Source organism: Vanacampus margaritifer, chromosome 15 (assembly GCF_051991255.1).
Source record: "Vanacampus margaritifer isolate UIUO_Vmar chromosome 15, RoL_Vmar_1.0, whole genome shotgun sequence".
NCBI classification, from domain to species: domain Eukaryota; kingdom Metazoa; phylum Chordata; class Actinopteri; order Syngnathiformes; family Syngnathidae; genus Vanacampus; species Vanacampus margaritifer.
Window position 1 is genome coordinate 12,938,427 of NC_135446.1, and position 17,348 is coordinate 12,955,774.

Below are 17,348 nucleotides of genomic sequence, written 5' to 3' on the forward strand. Positions count from 1 at the left end.
TGGTTTGTGGTAAAAGCCTGATTGTACGACAGAGAAGCTTCCCAAGGAGACATGACTTTGTTTAGTAGATTCTCAAACATTGGCATGCATCCGACCACACAATTGAGCCGAGTGCTCGTGTGTTTAATACCTACCTGCTAGCTGCTACCTTGTCTTTAACAGACCTCACATTTTCGCCAGACATCTCAAAATAACACAACTTGATCTTTCTGTAAGGCCGCTATTACGGTAGTCTTTTACATCACCCTGAACCTTTTAAAGGAGGCATATTGAGCACCTTCTCACAATTTAAAAGTGTTCCAAACTGTCTTAATAAGACGTTTGGGACATGTTTTTGTCAAAACAAACACGGCGACCCTATATCGTGCAAATGAGCCACTGCTCACCCTGCCCCATAAAAGCGAGAAAGGCCTTACCGAACAGTTAAGTATTTGTTGTTTATTAGAAGCTAACCCTTGTTTAAAGAAAAATAATAATACAGGGTTTTTCCCAGTTCTTTTTAAGCCTGGCGGGCCCCCAGGATTTTCTCCTCTCCATTTTCTCGGGCATAATTGTGTTCCCAGTCTGTCTCTGACCAGCAGGCTTCTCAACTTTTCTGGGTAAAATGTCCCTTTTAATAACCGCACAGTTGCTTCTGGGCTTCACAGAAAGCTCATTCTCTTCTGTTTGTCGGCATGCAAAGTCGAGAGAAGGCTTCCTAAAGGCCAAACGTGCCCTTTGGCTTGAAAGATGCTCGAGTGAAGCCCTCTTCGACCTTGTCTGCTCACTTCACATTTAAAGGGGAACACTTATTTACAGGTACGTTGGCAGAAGCAAGAAGAGATGACACCAAGTGCTTTAATCCAGACTCTTTCCGACCAGCTGGTGCACTAATGCTCCTGTTCGGTTTGTGTCTGGTACAGTAATCCCCCTCTGGTTGCAGTTTACTATTCACTGATTTGTTATCATCTGTAAGCCATTTACTTTGTAAGTTGTTAGATGAGTTTGAAATGATATTGGTTTAAACGATTTATATAGGCAATTATATACAGATTACGGGGCTGCATCAACGTCTCTAGGCTTTCACCATTACATTAAGAGATTACTGTACACTAGAAATGTTCATTTGTCAATGCGCCCAGTTTTAGCCCCTTTGTCTCAATGCAGAGACATACAGTACATAAAGCCAACGAGTCTTCTTTCAATTTTATTTGATCTACAACATAAGAGGGGGTTTAAGGTCAGCTGTGGCATAAACTTTTCATTGACTGGCGTTCGAATCCATTTGTTTACGCACGGTACACCACGCAGATATGGATGAAGACCTACGTGTTTGCGGGGTCTCGGCGGAGATCTCGCTGGTGTACGCGCCCACGCCGTGTTTGCTACGGGCCGCCAGGCGGAAGGCGTACGTGGTGAAGGGCTTCAAGTCCTTCATTAGGTACGTCGAGGTGGGCTCAAAGCTAATTCGCCTCTGAAAAAGAGAAAAGACTCATCAAGGTGGTGAGAATTTAAGGGTCAAGTTGAAGGGTCTGCAAATGTCAAGCGTTACCTCATCTTTATCGTCCCTCTTCTTGTACAAGAGCTCGTATCCCGTGATTTGGTACTCCTGTCCCGTCTGGACCGGCCCAACCCATGACAACAAAATGCTGGTTTCCGACTTGGCCTCGCCCTTGAAGTCCGTTGGTTGGGACGGGACTAGGACATCAGAATGAAGAGATGTTGACATGTTGAGCCGCAATGTATTTTCAGAGAGGCTCATGTTGTCATCCAGAATAGCCGTAGCTATAAATCACAGCTAATTAAGTCGGAAGACAACATGTTATTTACTGTGAGTCGACAACAAGTTATTTGCATTTCTTGTTCTTGGAGTTCTCCGGATTAGCGTTTGTTGACAGCCCCGAGACGCTTGCAGCCCCTTAACAACTGGAACCGACTTTCTGAAGCGTCCGTGACTAAAATGTTTGTACTAAAATAGTTTTCGACGAGGAAATGAAAGCAAGCTCACCTCCTGTCTTAGCAATGATCTGCAGATCCGGAGAGAGAGGTCCATCGCCGACGGAAGTGAAGGCCAGCACCTTGATGTAGTACGTTTTATTGGGGATAAGGCCTTGGATGGTGACAAAGTTCGCCCCCCGGACGATTTGCTTCTCCCACAGGTTGACGTGCAGCGTGGAATCCAGAGTGTAGTACACTCTGTAGCCCATAATCTGCCCGTTGGCCTCCTCCGGTTCTTCCCAGTTGATGACTGCCGTCGTGGCGCTCAGCATTTGTCCCCGGACGCGACGCGGAGCTGTGCTGGGCGCCTGCTCGGCCGTCTTGGCCTCCACGCTCTCGCTGGGCGGGCCCCTGCCGATGTTGTTGACGGCCACTACGCGGAACTCGTAGTCCGAGTAGGGGCTGAGGCCGCCCACGCTGTAGCGCGTGGTCGCCACGCCGTCGATCTCCTTGTACGAGTCCTCCGAGTACTTGGACTTGTGCTGGACAATGTAGTAGGACACGGGTTCGGGATTGCCAGAATCCCACGTCAGGGTGATGCTCGTGGCGGTGCGCTCGGTAACCACCGGGATGCCAGGAGTCTTCGGCAACGCTGCAGAAATAGGGATATTAATCTGACACGGGATATCAATTCTTTAAACATATTAAAACTTACTAAACAGACTTTTCAATTTGAATATTCAATTAAGAGGATACAATTCATTCCTGACGGCCTCACGACTCTGGCTGGAAGTGTTCGGTTTAGGTGAACGGTATGGGATTTTTTAAATATGTGTTAGGTGAACTAATGAATACACACACACTCGCACGCACACATGCACATACACATACTCACCCACATACAAAAAAAAAAAAGAAAAAAAAAAAGAGCAACAATGATGACATGTCAAATCGGTAAAATTACCGAATGAACAATACTGAGCTCTCCAGAGAAAAAACAAAAAACAAAAAAAGAGGATACAAATAATAGAAAATACGTAGCTAATCGGAGCCAAAGAGAATGAAAATAAAAACTGTACATGGTCAAAAAAGTATTGCTATTAACTGCAAATTTCCGTTGTATAGCGTGGATTTCTGCTACAGTAGATAAATGCTACAAAATTCTGTGATATTTGGTGAGGCCGGGGTAGGTCAACCATTACATAACGAGGAAATACTGTTCATACAGCCAGCCCAGTGCAGCCGCGTGTTTGAAACCACGTTGTTCATCTCTGACACGAAGCTGCTTATCACTTGAATAATTTAGCGGCAGAATTTATGGCTTTAATTCCTCACGCCGTGGAACATACCAGCAATAGATTGTCTTTATACGCCGTCTGAAGTATGCTACAGGGGCCTCCCGCTGTCAGACTGTTATATTGTGACTAATATCTCTGTTATGTCTCTGCAACAAGAAAAGCTTGTCCCTTGTGTGCATGCGGCGACGCCCGCATGCCGTATTGTCCTCGCGCTGGTGCGGCACCGATATGATTGCGCTCAGATAACAAGTGGCAGGCCTGCAGAGGACACCAAACGCTCAGGCCTGCCTCCTGTGCCGCCTTCCAGCTGCGAGATAAGCCACAAACTCGATTAGCTGCCATCTGACACAGTGAGCTGGCTGTCTCTGAAGCTGTTGACACCAACTATGCCACAGATACATTATGGACTAAAAGCTTGACCCAATACTGATTCATTACTTTTTTTTGTTATTTTTTTAATTGACTAGTGGGATATTTTTATTCATTGCTACTAGCATTTTTATTTTTTTTTAATATTAACACCGTATTATGACAACAAGCTAATCCAAAAATAACAACAATACTTTTTCACAGTTTTTATTATTATTTTTTATTTTATTCATTTTTTTCCTGGAGAGCTCAGTATTGTTCATTCTGTAATTTTACCGATTTGACATGTCATCATCATTGCTCTCTTTTTTTTTTTTTTTTTTTGTATGTGGGTGATTATGTGTTCACAGTTTTAATGGGTGGTATAAGAAACAAGTATTACTATAATCATTGATGTAAGTGGTAAGTAAGTGGTGGTGGTAATAGTATTCACTAGTACTAAGTAACAATAAAACAGTAGTATTAGTAAATTTGTAAGTAGCGGTAAGTATGACTTTTAACAGTATTGGTCGGCGTATTATTAGTAGAAAAAGCGGGTGGTGGTGGCAGTAGCAAGTAGTGATAGTAGATAGTAGACAGTAGTATTAGTAGTAGGAATAAGCAGTTTTAGTAGTCATAGTTGTAATACTAGTAAGTACGAATTATTCTGCCGGCATGGCAAGGGCGGCATGGCTCAGTGGTAGAGTGATCAGCTTCCATCTGTGCGGTTGTGGGTTCGATCGACACCCCTGGTGAACATGTGGAAGTGTCCTTGACACTGACCTGTCCCAGTGGAGCCGGCAGCGCCCTGCATGGTGGCAGCCGGCCACTAGTGTGTGATTGTGTGCGTGAATATGAGGCATGGTAAATAGCTTTGGGCATCATATGGTAACGATAAAGCGCTGTATAAAAAGCAGTTCCATTTACCATTTTCATTATATATAACTGACGCAATCAAACAATAAAGCAGGTCGAGGCAGTGTATCAATGTCTTTGCTGTAGGCCTCTGATGCTGTCTTAGCACGAAGGGAGTTTTGCAAACTTGGACGCTGGACCGGAGATATGAAGGTTATCTTAGCGCTAGCTAGTACGACAGATATGACATGGATAGAAGACACGGATGGATTTGAAATGTTGCCAAAAGAGAAAAAAAACTTCCTGGGTTCTGCCGTTGGCCAATGTATGGTGATGGATTCTGTAGGTTAACGTAAGCTATTTTTAAAATAAAAAGCAAAACTTTTATGTATGTTGACGCGGCTGTGTTAGCACGCCAGCCACATCCATTTCTTGGCATATATGTTTTCAAAAAAGTGAATATAAGGCTTGGTGAAGCCCTTTGGACAAGATATGGTGTTGATAAAATGCTATATAAGTGGATTTTTCCTTTTTTGGATTATGACATGTTTTTTGGCAAAATTGCAATTAGTAACCCATTTTAATTGATTCAGGATTCTGTGGTTAACTAGTAAATTAATATGCGAACACGGATTTGCCGTAGGAGTCCAGGCACTTCTAGTTAGTAGTAATTAGTAAATCTGTATCAGTGAGTTTATTTGAGGAGTATTGGTAGTAGAAGTAAAGTAGAAGTAAGTAGTAGTAGTATTTGGACTAGATTGGGATTGTTGTAATTTAACGAGTAAGCTCGGGAGGGGCACCTTTGACGGTGATCTGCGCCACGGCCTCGATGACGCCCAGCGTGGACATGGCCACGCACGTGTAGTTGGCCGACTGCCGCACGTCGGTCAGCTCCAGGACGTTGCGCCCGATGGGCATGTCGTCCTCGGGGGTGAGGTCCTCGGCGCCCAGCATCCACTTGACGTACGGCATGGGCGAGCCCACCGCCACGCACGTGATATTCACGCTGCCGCCCGGCATGATTTCGTTGTCCGTGGGCGGGATGGAGAAGCGCGGCGGCACCCGGCGAACTGCCATGGGACAAAAAACACAAGGAGCCCGTTGAAAAGAAGGTGGCGGGAGAATTTTTCCGCGATGGACATGTCGTGACTGATGAGCGACGCAGTGCTGCATGCAGGCGCATTGAACACGCACGACAATTTTGTGTGATGATCACCATCAGGATCATAACAACAATGACAATAATGATAATGGTAACAACAGTACAAGGGCATTTTTCATGAATTATACTTACATAATTGCATTATACTTATACTTGTATACAAAATCACAATGTCAATATAATAATACTTCAGTAAATTAGTAAATCTGAATTATTGAAATTTCTTTAATGATACTTTTACTCTTACATTCTATTTATTTGTGCAACTCATGACAAAATGACATTAGAATAAACAGTGTAAACAGAAAGTTGGTCACAAAAAAACACCGATAAATAAAATATATACTGCACATTAACTCAAAATAAACAGTGTTGCTGCTCATCCTGTGCAAATTGTTGCCTTCCATCTTTGACCATTACTTCCTGTACTGAATCGCAAACTGAGCTCGGTCTGCTCGTTCATTATTAAATACTCCAAATTTAATTAATATCCAATTGGACGCCGTGCGTGCGCGCGCTTCCCCACAGACATAATATTATCCCGCTCATTTGAATATCATTACATTTGTGAGGGCTCATCATAATAAGCCGCTATTCTTTCAAGGAGCCTCCCTCCAATCTCTCGGGGGCAAGGTTGCGTTTACAGCTTAACGCTCGCATTTAGTGCCAATTACAATCAAGTACACATTCGTCATTAACGTCAATCGGGAAGCTTGCGTTCATTCTGCCAAAGGCTCATTTTCCTGGATTACCGGAAGCCAAGCAGGAACACTGACAACATGCAAATGAGATGCAAATAATGACCAGTGGTTGACAGTTGAAACAATAACAACAATACCACTTGAGCATTTCTCTGAATGAAGTGTGCGTTGCTGAATTTGGAGAAAAAGAAAACACACCAACCTTCTCGCAGCTCTGAAGGGGAGACGGAGGATTTTTTTGGAGGTACAAAAAAAAATGAACACAAAGAATAAAGGAGAAAAACAAGGGGGAGAGTAAACAGGCGTCCAGATTAAACAACTCAATGGACTTTGCCGTCTATACCCTGCTTGAAAAGCCCAAATCAATGACATTAGATGTTACTTTCATGCTAGTCGGCATAGATTCAAGTCAGAACAACAGAGACAAGTATTGAGACAATCCTTTTGATATTCAATCAAGCGTCTGCAATACAATTACCGATCTCATTTGGAGGGGGAGAACATGAACTACGACCTCTATGTTCTCTTAACCTGGTGTCCCGACACTTTTGTCTGTGCGTGTGTGACATTCTAACAGAATATGAATTTGTTTCTAAAAAACATTTTCCCACCAAAAGCTCTTTTCCAGTCTTCTTTTTGTTGTTTTGTGGTTTGAGGTGTCACAAAAACAAAAAAAATATTAGCATTTCTCCTCCTCTCCATTTTCTTGGCTTTTGGGCTTTATTGTGAAAGAAGGGGAGCTTGATCTGATCTGAAAGATTAGTCAAAATGCTCTAAAAAGTCTGGCAACATGGAAAACTCCGCTTGGAAAAAGCTGGCAGTGAATGAATAAATGACTTTTAGAGTCTATTAAAGCCTCCTGAAAGGCGCTTTAGCTTCAGGACAAGTACCACCCGTGCTCGAGCCCTTAAACATTCTACAGCGATGCCACTGACATATCGATCAGTTGCCTTCAACAAGAACATTTGAAACAATGTTAAATTCCTTGCTGTTCTTTTAATGTTGGGGGAGGAATAGATAGGACCAATTTTTTTTTTTGATAAAACAACAAGCAATCCTCGCCAACTGGATAATGAAAAGGGCTGGAAAGAGGTGGAGCAGAGTGGATACTGTATAGGTTCACACATCAGTGCGGGTAAAAGTACAAAAAAATAAATTCCAATTCAAAAGATACTTACAACATAGAATGTGGCCTCCGTAGGCTTTATCTACAAACAAATTAGCAGCGTTATCGTACCTCGGACATAAAGGTTGGCCGGCGCCGAGTAGCGCGTCCCGTCGTTGTTGGTGGCCACACACTCGTACTTTCCCTGGTCCGACTCCTCGCTCTGCTCAATCTGCAGGGCTCCTGTTTGGGAATCACAGACAGGGCGGCAAAGGAGGATTAATGCATGCAAAAACAAAACAAAACAAAACCACAACAAACTTTTCTTTTTTTTTTAGCCGCGCTCGTAATGACTAAATATGAAGGAATTACTCAGTCATTTGTTTGATCCACTGGCGAGTTAGCCTACAGCCCAGTAGCTGCAAGTGGTCATCATGCAAGACTTGAGAAGACGCGCACAGCGGAACCTCCAAAGTCCAACGCCATTGGTTACGCCTTCTTATCAATGTCAATTCAAACTGTACAAGTAAGTACAGTTTTCAGTGTGTGCTGTGTTCTTAGCAATTTTGCACATTTTGAGGTTTGTGGACATCTTGTGAGATTATTTTTGTTGCCAAATTACTCTAATAAAAACGGCAAGGTCACAAGACTATTATGATTATCTGATCACCAGCCTGCTCTGGTTGATTGATTGAGTGTTAAAATGACCCACAATAGTCAATAGCAACACTTTTTTCCCGGGTTAATATAGCTCCACTCTCTACAGAGTTGAAATAACACCATCTACTGTAAATAGTTAACCATTTTACACTGTAACAGAGTTACTTCACAAAACTAAGGGAGTAGAGACTTAACCCGGTTCGTGTTAGTTTCACTCCCAGAAGTGTTAAAACAATTCAATTGTTACTATGACAACACTAAAACTCTGATTAACAGTGAACTTAATATATTCTTTTGATTGTTTAACAATAAAAAAAATAACAACACATTATTCAATAGTAAAGAACAGTTACATGTAACTGTAACAGCACTCCCAGATAAATTATAATCAAGTGGGTATAGCTTAATTGGATTAACTCTCTGCAGAGTTGGTTTAACACTAAACAAAACAACTCTGTCAAATAAGTCCAACACTGACCTCTAATTAAATCAGACATGGCTAAAAAATACACGTTGGGGGTTGAAATTAAACATTTACCGCCAAAATGTGTAGCCACATGGTTATTTAAAAAAATAAATACATAAATAAATATATAAATTAATAATAATAATAATTATACTTCAATGACAAATTGTGCAACTTGTTTTTGCCCAAGTGTGACGCTCTTAAGCACATTTGACTTTGGAGGTTGATTACAAGAAACTTTTGAAGAAATATTTAACTACACAGAATTACAAAAATGAGTTTGGAAAAGACACTCATCCTAACGCCAATGCAAATATGCTTTATAGAGGGCAAGGCCCTGGTGTACAACATGTAACTTGACTGGTCAATATGGGGGATGAGTGGTACTGCTTTAGGGAGACATGGATCAAACAAAAGAGGTTAACAATAGAAGAAAGCAGCAGAACAAGAAAGGACAATTGAAAGAAAGAAATTTTCGGAATGATTTTTTTTTTAGCATATTCAATCACAAATCGCGTACCATCTGTTTTTTTTCTCTTTTGGAAAAAGGGCAGCATTGTGCAAAAATAAAAAACAAAATTGCTTCTCACATATGTGTAAAAAGAGCAATTGCAGGAGAATGCAAGGCAAATCCAACACATAACCCTCTGGAACAAAACTTTTAGTTGTTTTTTTTGACATGCAAATCTTGGCAAGAAATGCATGTCAGCGCAACTTACAACCTTGCGACAACCCTTAGCTGAAAAATAAAATACAAGTGTATTAGAGGACAAAATTCAAAATGCGGGCCCCTGAGCCAACAAGAACCAACCACTGCTTTTTTTTTTTTTTGGAGCTTCAAAAGACACCCATAAAAATCCACCATGGGATCAGCAGTGTGGTGTCACATTGACCAGACAAAAACAAACTGCTGCGGCTCCCCGGGTCAACATGGCCAAAAATTGAGCCAATGCATCCGCTTCCCTCCGTCCGACTCTACAGTTTTTCCCAAAGCCTGAAGACAAAAAAAATAAAAAAAAGTCAAAAGCTCCAAAGAGGCAAGAAAAGTCAGAAAAATAGGTGTGAAAGAGGTAAAAAAGCACCGTAGAAACTTTATCAAAAAAGTGGTTGTTTGGGCTTTTTTGTAGAGGTACAGGAGAGGAGAGCAAGTAGAAGAAATGGGAAAAAATAGATTTTTTGGGTGGGGGCGTTGACTCCACAGCAAGAACAGCTAAGGGGGGGAAAAAATGCTTGGTTGTTTTAGTTGGACAAAAAGAGGGACGCATGATTTGCTATATGGCAAACAAAAATGGAAAGAGTTTGACAAAAATAATTGTCATTGGATATGCTTTTTGTTGTTGTTGGAATCGAAGGCAAGCATATCACAAGTGGGCTCGTGGCAGCGGAACAGAACGGGGACATGGATGGAATCGAGTCAACAAAACAGGACAACTCAGAAGGGGAATGCCATGGCGACTGAGAGACAGGACAAACATGGAAAGTGAGCGCGGTGATGGCGGTGACAGCAAGAATGAACGTTGGATTGCTTTTCATTCTGTGAGCGTCAGTTCAGCACGCTTACCTCTTATTGGCGTACCACCTGGGTGGATAATATGAATGCAAATAAGATTAGAAAACAGAAGCATTAGTACGTGTAGATAGAGGCTGGAAGGGGAGGGAGTGGGGGGTCAGGGGGAGGGGGTGGGGGGTATTTGGAAGAAGAAAATTTCAACAGTAAATAGAAGATACTGGAGGAAAGTGACAGGAGAGAGAAAGAGAGAGAATAAGAACTTTCTGTGCAGGATTCAGCATTGCGAAATCACGGGAACTTTCACATGGAGGAGCTGCTGAAGACCGTCTATCTAGTGAAGGGAAAAACTCTTGAGGCCTTGTGTGTTTGCTGAACATGTCCCTTTGTGCCTTTTGGATTTTTACCATTAAAAAAAAAAAGTGTCAGCTAAGTGAAAGCTGGTGTCCCTGCATGTGAGGTGAGCACTGTGTAAGTGAGGGAAGTGTCTCTCAAATAGTAGTAACATTACTAGTAATAGTTGTAAGCCTAATGTCATCTGTTAGTAAAATGCATGCCATGCATTTTAATAGTTGTTGGAAACATGAGAATTAGTGGGGGGGTGATGTGCGCTTTAGAGCTAAGCACTTACCAAAGGATTCTGTAGATTAAAAAAAAAAACATATAGAGAGAAGAAAGACATAAGCGTAAGAATATGATTATATTCTTAAGTTGTTGGTAAACAAACGGTGTTGTTAAATGCTTTGATCATCATCATCATGGCGTGGGGTTAGTTAGTTCTCTTGGAAACAACAACAAAAAAAAGGACAAGGTGGTCAAACACCCGTTGCCAGGTGCTGGCACATTAAAGCTGCAGAACACAAGTTGTTTCGGGGGTTCGGTACACTGTCAGAAATAGGGGTACCCTGGGTAGTTGATGGGTTTGTTGGACTAGTACAGTAGCTCATAACCTGGATTTGGTCGAACCACAGGGGTTAGGTGAGTTTGGCGGAGGTCAAGACACACACCTGACTCAAATGATTCATGATGATACACCTTGCTGGTCGTCATTAGCTGCAGGACGCTACATTTCTTGGCCTATCTGTGCTGCAGGGATTTTGGTATGCTCAGTAGTTGAATTGTGGCTGTTGTGATGGTACATCGCGGGATTTCTTCATTATTGCAATCCCTTCAGCCTTGGTCGAGCAAAATAAAGAGAGTGGTCGGACGAATATGTGCAATATGAAATCGCATGTATAACGGAACATATGGTGTTCCACAGGGTTCAATTCAGGATCCTCTGCTGTTTTCATTGTATATTCTGCCCCTGCAACGGCGGTGGTGCTCTATAAAATATAGAGTTGTGTTGAGTGATGGGAGCCAGCGTCCTAACTGCATAATTTGCAATGACGAGTTGCACAATTCTAGTCGAGCACAACTAAAGGAACACTTGCTTAAGTTGCATGGAGATAGGGAATACAAGAACACGGTGAAGAGAGCCAGATTCGCTGAAAAAATATATATATATCATACTTTATTTTTCAATAAAGGGTTTGGTAAATAAGCATAAGAATCTGGTGAGGTTCAGTGCCTCCAACAAGGTGAAGAGCCACTGTACGAGTACCATAGGAGGTTGAGATGGTTGTCAAACTTGGTTACCATAGAAAGTCAACAAACAGTTCCTAACTGCTAGTGTGAAAGCAGCCTAAAAGGTAGAGCAGTGTTTACTAATGCGCCCCCATAGAGTTACTCATCTGACTCCAGCTGTAAATTTCTCAAGGCCAAATGGGTATAGATACGTTCCCAAGGGTGTCAGGTGAGGATGGCATCCCAGTGTCAAGTTGTCGTACCCCTAAAGATGATTTTTTCTGAGAGTGTAGATTACGTCAAATTAAAACAAAAATATAAGCCGTAGTTGCTATATAGACCATTATTCTTTCTTCAAATCTGATTCCTAATAAAGGTCCATATACCACAGACAAAAAAAAAAAAAGATCCTAGAACTTCCTAGACAACTTCAAAACCAAAAGAGAATAGACTCACAAAAACAAAATTAACACATGGTACCAACGCAGCCAAAAGGAAAACCCAAAATTAGTTATAGCCAACACATGAGGGGAGAGGAATCCCAACACCAGAGGACAAAGTGCGACACAGTGGGGTACACTGAGAATAGAACAGGAAATCGTGAAAAATGCCATTACCTACAAAAAAATTAAGTCAAAATGGGAAGTCAAATTAAGAGAGACATAGAAGACGAGGAGAACATATTTGATGACGGAAGAAGAAACCTACCTGATCGGAGCTGTTTAATGCGCCCGTTGTTGTTGGTGGTATTGATGGGGAGGAAGTCTTTAAACCAGGAGATATCTGGGTCCGGGTTGCCGCTGGCGGCACAGAGCATGGTGGCGGTTCGAGTTCGCTCTACTACTTTTAGCTGCGGGCCCATGTCTATAGTTGGGAAACCAGGGGGAAGCTGGTCCTCTGGGGAGACACACACAATTCACAGGTCAGAGAAATTTGTGGACTAAAACGAAGGCTGTCTGTACATGGAATTGGATTTTTCTCTTCTAAAACTCTGTTTTGCATGTGTCATAATGATCTCAAATCCTGAATTGCCTGTGTCCTAATTCTTGACCTGAGCTTCTTTTAGAGAATTCTCTGCTTCTGATTTTATGAAAATAGTTGGTTCTGTGGTCCTTTGCTAGTTGGAACCCCAAATTTCAGAGAGCAAAGTTCTGTATTATTGACATATACCAAGTCTTTTAGTGGATGCTGTTACGGCACTGATTCCAGATCCTGTAGGTTTAAATGTGTTTACTTTCAGTCATTAGACAAAGAAACACCTTAAAATAGTTTCTTTAAAGCACATTTCACTAGCGCGCAGCCAAGAAAGTAGACAGCAAACGCGGCCAATTCCCCAAAATTACTCTTTTAATGGTGGGCACCATGGCGACGCCAACTCTCCAACTCAAGCGCTTTTTGATGTTCACTTACGAGGTGGCAGGTGGCTTTTTGCAGACAGGCGAACCAAGGACACACATTATTTCCTTCAGATTTTGGATGTGTTTGGGCTTTCAAGTGCATAATCCCGGTACCAATTTTTTTTAAATGTAAAGCCAAACCTTGCAATTCTTCTGTTTATTTTCCTACGGAATGAGTAGCGCGTTTCACAAACTGCTGTTATGCATGCGTCTTCCGCTACATTCCCGCGATACGGCTAATTGGCATCTTTTTTTCAGAAGCATTTTCGTCACTTTGGAAAGAGGCTTCGCAGAGACGCCATCCACGCCTGCACGCCGCCAAATGACAATCATGGCCGACTTCCAACAATGCTTTTGGGTACTTGGCATAGCGAGCCAGCGAGATGGATAAATCTCGGAGAAGTAAAAACCTGTTTACGAGTAAGTGACTTCAGACTGAACCGCAAACTTTTTCTCCAAGCAACTCTGGTGTCCCTGCCTGAACCGATCTGGGCAGTGTTTGTCGTGTATGAAGACCGCACCGGACAGTATCAAACCTGTCTGATTCAAAATGCAATTACTTGATGCTACAGTTAGACAAATGTGAACCCGATTCATTGCCAGAAGCGAGCTGCAAGCATCCTGTGCGTCCAATGTAATAATTGGATGTAACAAGCCAAACTTACACATTAGATTCCCAAGCAAAATGTTTACAAGGTAACTCTTATAGTTAAAGAGCCACTGGATGGTTAGACAATAATCTACCCAAGACCACCTGGTCCGATTGACACAAAAGTGAATACAGCTGTTCATCATAACAGGACACAGGAAAAATGATCTGGAAGTCATCCATTTTAGGTGAATTCTGCTTGCAATTTGACTGACTAGATCACGGGTTCTTAAGTTGAGTTTGCTTGAACCCTAGGGGTTTGGTGAGTCAGTCTCAGGAGTTTGACAGAGGTCAAAACAAACACCCGACTCAAATTATTCATGATGATATACCCCGCTTGGCCATAATTGAACTGGGAATTGGTTCAGATGAATCCCAATCGCAAGTAGCAAACCAAGACAGATAGGTGATGTAAAATTGCCAAACTTTTTTTTTTTTTTTTACCTATTTCATTTAATGTGAACAGAGCACAGTATCAAAGTTTGATGATCTTTTCCAAGATTTTCCATAAAAAGGTAGGGAGCGCAAGGGCCCGTTCAGTGGTCCGCACAGCTTTCATTTCCCCTTATTTTTACCCCCCAAGCAGGAAGTTGATAGCCCTCCAAGCGAGCCAATGATGTGCTACAAATGGTGATGGTGCTGGCTCCGAAAATGTAATTTAGAGCCTGCTTCGACCACAAAATGGTGACGTGACGCTCGGGAACGTGGTGGCACAAGCAATGTATCCCGTCCCCCTCGCTTTCCTCACAAAGTGAATTACCATGGCGATGATAAATACAGGACGGGAAATTAAACACATTCGCTGGCGTGCGGCGTGATTAGCTGAGGCGCGTCACGAAAGCTGTGTCAGATTTTCCCCCCTACAAGGCCAAGACACTGAAATGGAATCAGACTGCAACGTTCCTTTTAGCTCTGGCTAAAACTTGTGAGCTGGTAGTTATCATTTCAAATGTAGAGCTTGCAAAGCTTCAAATTAAAATAGCTGTTCGTCAAAGCTGAAATTAACAGGGAGCGGAATCCCAACCCCCCCCCCCTCCTCTTCGTAGTTCGAGCTCGCTAAGCACTGCAATCTCAAGGACAGTTTAAGACAAGGGCAGCTGCTGCTTTACACATCCATACTGTATATTCAACAATGGCTCCGCACGCTAAATGAGATGGAAGGTAGAGAAATGCTGAAGTCACCTTCTATAAAACTGCTGAGCGCTGGTGCTTGGTATGAAAAGACCCCCAATGACAATTTGCACACATTAGCCACTGGCATCGCTAGCGGGCCGCATGAGTGCACGGTGCCAAGTGTGAAAGGGACGTTGGCTCCAAAAGTACCTCGGTGAGCAGATTCCCGCTGATGACAGAAGGCCACTGGACATAAACTCCAAGCCATTAGAAGATTATATCGATTGATCACTCATACGCAAACTATGGAGGTGAACTCTCAGTTCCCGTGTATGACAACGTTGACTGTGCTATCGAGTGCAGTGGGAATTACGCATTGTTGTCGTATAGCTGGTTGAGAAACTGATTAAATTACTGCGCTCAAGTCGCTCCTGTTAGGTTGTTCCAAAGCAAAAGGAACCTGCCTCTTGGAACGCAACATTTTGGAGTGATTTGGAGTGATTTGGTTGCTCTTTCGCCTGAATCCGTCATAGCTCGGCAGAGTGCAGTTGGCATGTTGTCATAATGCTAACTTGGACCTGTGATGCCGGTAACGTGACAAAATATGCACATTTTCAAGTAACAACTAAAATCTTAACGCGTTAACTCACAGTCAAGTAATCAGAATGCAGTTACTCTGTAGGTTAATGTTAAGAAGCACTAGTCTATAAGGTTGGAAAAACTGGAACTAGGCCCTTTTGGCCTCTCACTGTTTGGGATCCTGCTTCTCAAACCAATAGTCACAAAACTCGACTCCCCACAATAAATGCCCGTTGATGAAATAACAATAAGAGTGATTCTTAAAATGTGGTATGAATGCCACTGGTGTCATGCGGGCTCATACCTAAAGTGGTATGTAGGTAACTTGAGAAGTATCTGAGTACATCGACAAGTATTTGGATAACATTTAGGAAGTATTTTGCAGATTTAAGAATAGTTAGCTATGTTTGATCAACTATTTAGTAGATTTAAGTAACCTGTGGTGAGAATTCCAGTAGATTTAGTATTTTGTTAACTTAGGGAAGACTCCATTGATTAAAGAGTATATTTAGGTAACTTTTATTGAGTGTTTCGTAGATATAGAGTTTTTAGGTTTTAGGGAGTTTTGCGAACATCTAAGCGAATTTAGATTACTTTTAGGGAGCATTTCAGCATATTTATGAGTATTTAGGTACAATTTAAGACACATCTGAGTACATTCAGCAGTGTGTAGGTCACATTGTACATGAACACTTGGGCTCACTTTGCACCCACATTTTAAGGGTTCGAATTTTTGAGGTGGTAGTTGGTGTAGTGTGAGACGTAAAGTTTGAGAAATTCTGGTCTAGTAAAAGTAAAAAGTATGTGGCATCAAAACTAATCTGACAAGTGCAATTTATCCAAAAAGTTACTCGAGTAAATGTAATTGAGAAAAGTCGCTCCTTACATCCAACCTCTGCAAATGCTGGAGATCTTAAAAAAGTGTTCTGGATTTTGATTTTGGAACCTTTCCCAACTCTCTGGGTGCATTCACAGTAGCGGCGTGTCTTATCGCTTACAGGTGTGTGCAAACAGCCAATTTGCAATGAAAAGTAGAGTTCAGAAAGCTGAGTTGTGTTTTCATAGGTGTTCTAGCTGGAAGCGCCGCATTTCAAGCTCTCACAACTCTCCCTCTGTTTTCCAAGTAAAGCTGTACAAATTGTGACTTTAGTTCCGTGGTTGCTGCACACCAATTGGATTGTGTTTGACCCTCTCTCTTCCCTATCGTGGAACAAGACGTTTCACCCCGCGCTGGAGGTTACTCTTCATAGAGAATCCCTGCAGGCTTTTTGAAAAGAAGTATTTGTTGGAAGTATTTAAGTGGCTACAATCCCCGCCTGCCTCTGTAGAGGCTGTCACAGGTCACTTGCTGGAGAAAAGCGTGTGACGGGACGCATTGTTTGCAAACTCTTTGCAGCCGAGAATGCCGGATTATGGATTCTTACATTCTTAGACTGCTTTCCACCCTTATCTGCCCTGAAGGTTATTCTTGCCCAGTTTAGGAATCAATCTGATTCTCCCTGCCCCTCCCCTGATATGATTTAAGCCGGCGCAAAAAGCAGGCCAGAAAACATTACCCGCCGAGTGTGACAGCAGCAGGCAATTTCCCCCCCCTTACACGCAGAAGCGTATCACTTCAAGTTGAGGGACACTGATCAAAGCGCTTTCTACGCTCAAAAATCCAAAAGGAGATAGGGGAATGAAGGCTGGGGGGGGTTGGAGTGCTAATCAAGTGAATCATACCACAGTGCTAACAAGGACGTCGTTTGGAATTGGCTCGTTTCATGGCTTGCAAATGCATTAGATGACCTAGAATGAAATCGGAAACGCCGCTTTCCTACACTGTAGGAAAGAATAGCTTTTCATTGTCGGACGTTCCTCAGTTTGACGACTCACAAAACAGCTAGCAAACTTGTTTTATTGTAAAATATTGAACAATATCCGCAAAACAATACAAATCGGCTGTTTTAACTGCACATGAAGTAGTTTGCTCAAATAAAAATGAAAAAAGCTTATTAGTCATCTCAGCAGAAGAGGACAAGGTCA

At 42.3% G+C, this 17,348-nt stretch overlaps 1 protein-coding gene across 6 annotated transcripts in view; it reads right to left on the reverse strand.

Moving 5' to 3' along the window:
* ptprda (protein tyrosine phosphatase receptor type Da) overlaps positions 1-17,348 on the reverse strand; it is a 254,753-nt gene that overhangs the window by 28,095 nt on the left and 209,310 nt on the right. For 3 of the 6 annotated variants that reach the window (XM_077544512.1, XM_077544510.1, XM_077544511.1), the window contains 9 exons: positions 12,294-12,482; positions 10,651-10,659; positions 10,074-10,091; positions 7,519-7,629; positions 6,484-6,495; positions 5,219-5,488; positions 1,988-2,569; positions 1,532-1,677; positions 1,309-1,453 (listed from right to left, as the gene is read on the reverse strand). In XM_077544512.1, coding sequence (XP_077400638.1) covers positions 1,309-1,453; positions 1,532-1,677; positions 1,988-2,569; positions 5,219-5,488; positions 6,484-6,495; positions 7,519-7,629; positions 10,074-10,091; positions 10,651-10,659; positions 12,294-12,482 — 1,482 coding nt within the window. The remainder of the gene's footprint in view (positions 1-1,308; positions 1,454-1,531; positions 1,678-1,987; positions 2,570-5,218; positions 5,489-6,483; positions 6,496-7,518; positions 7,630-10,073; positions 10,092-10,650; positions 10,660-12,293; positions 12,483-17,348) is intronic. The other 3 variants (XM_077544513.1, XM_077544514.1, XM_077544515.1) reach the window with 1 other exon arrangement.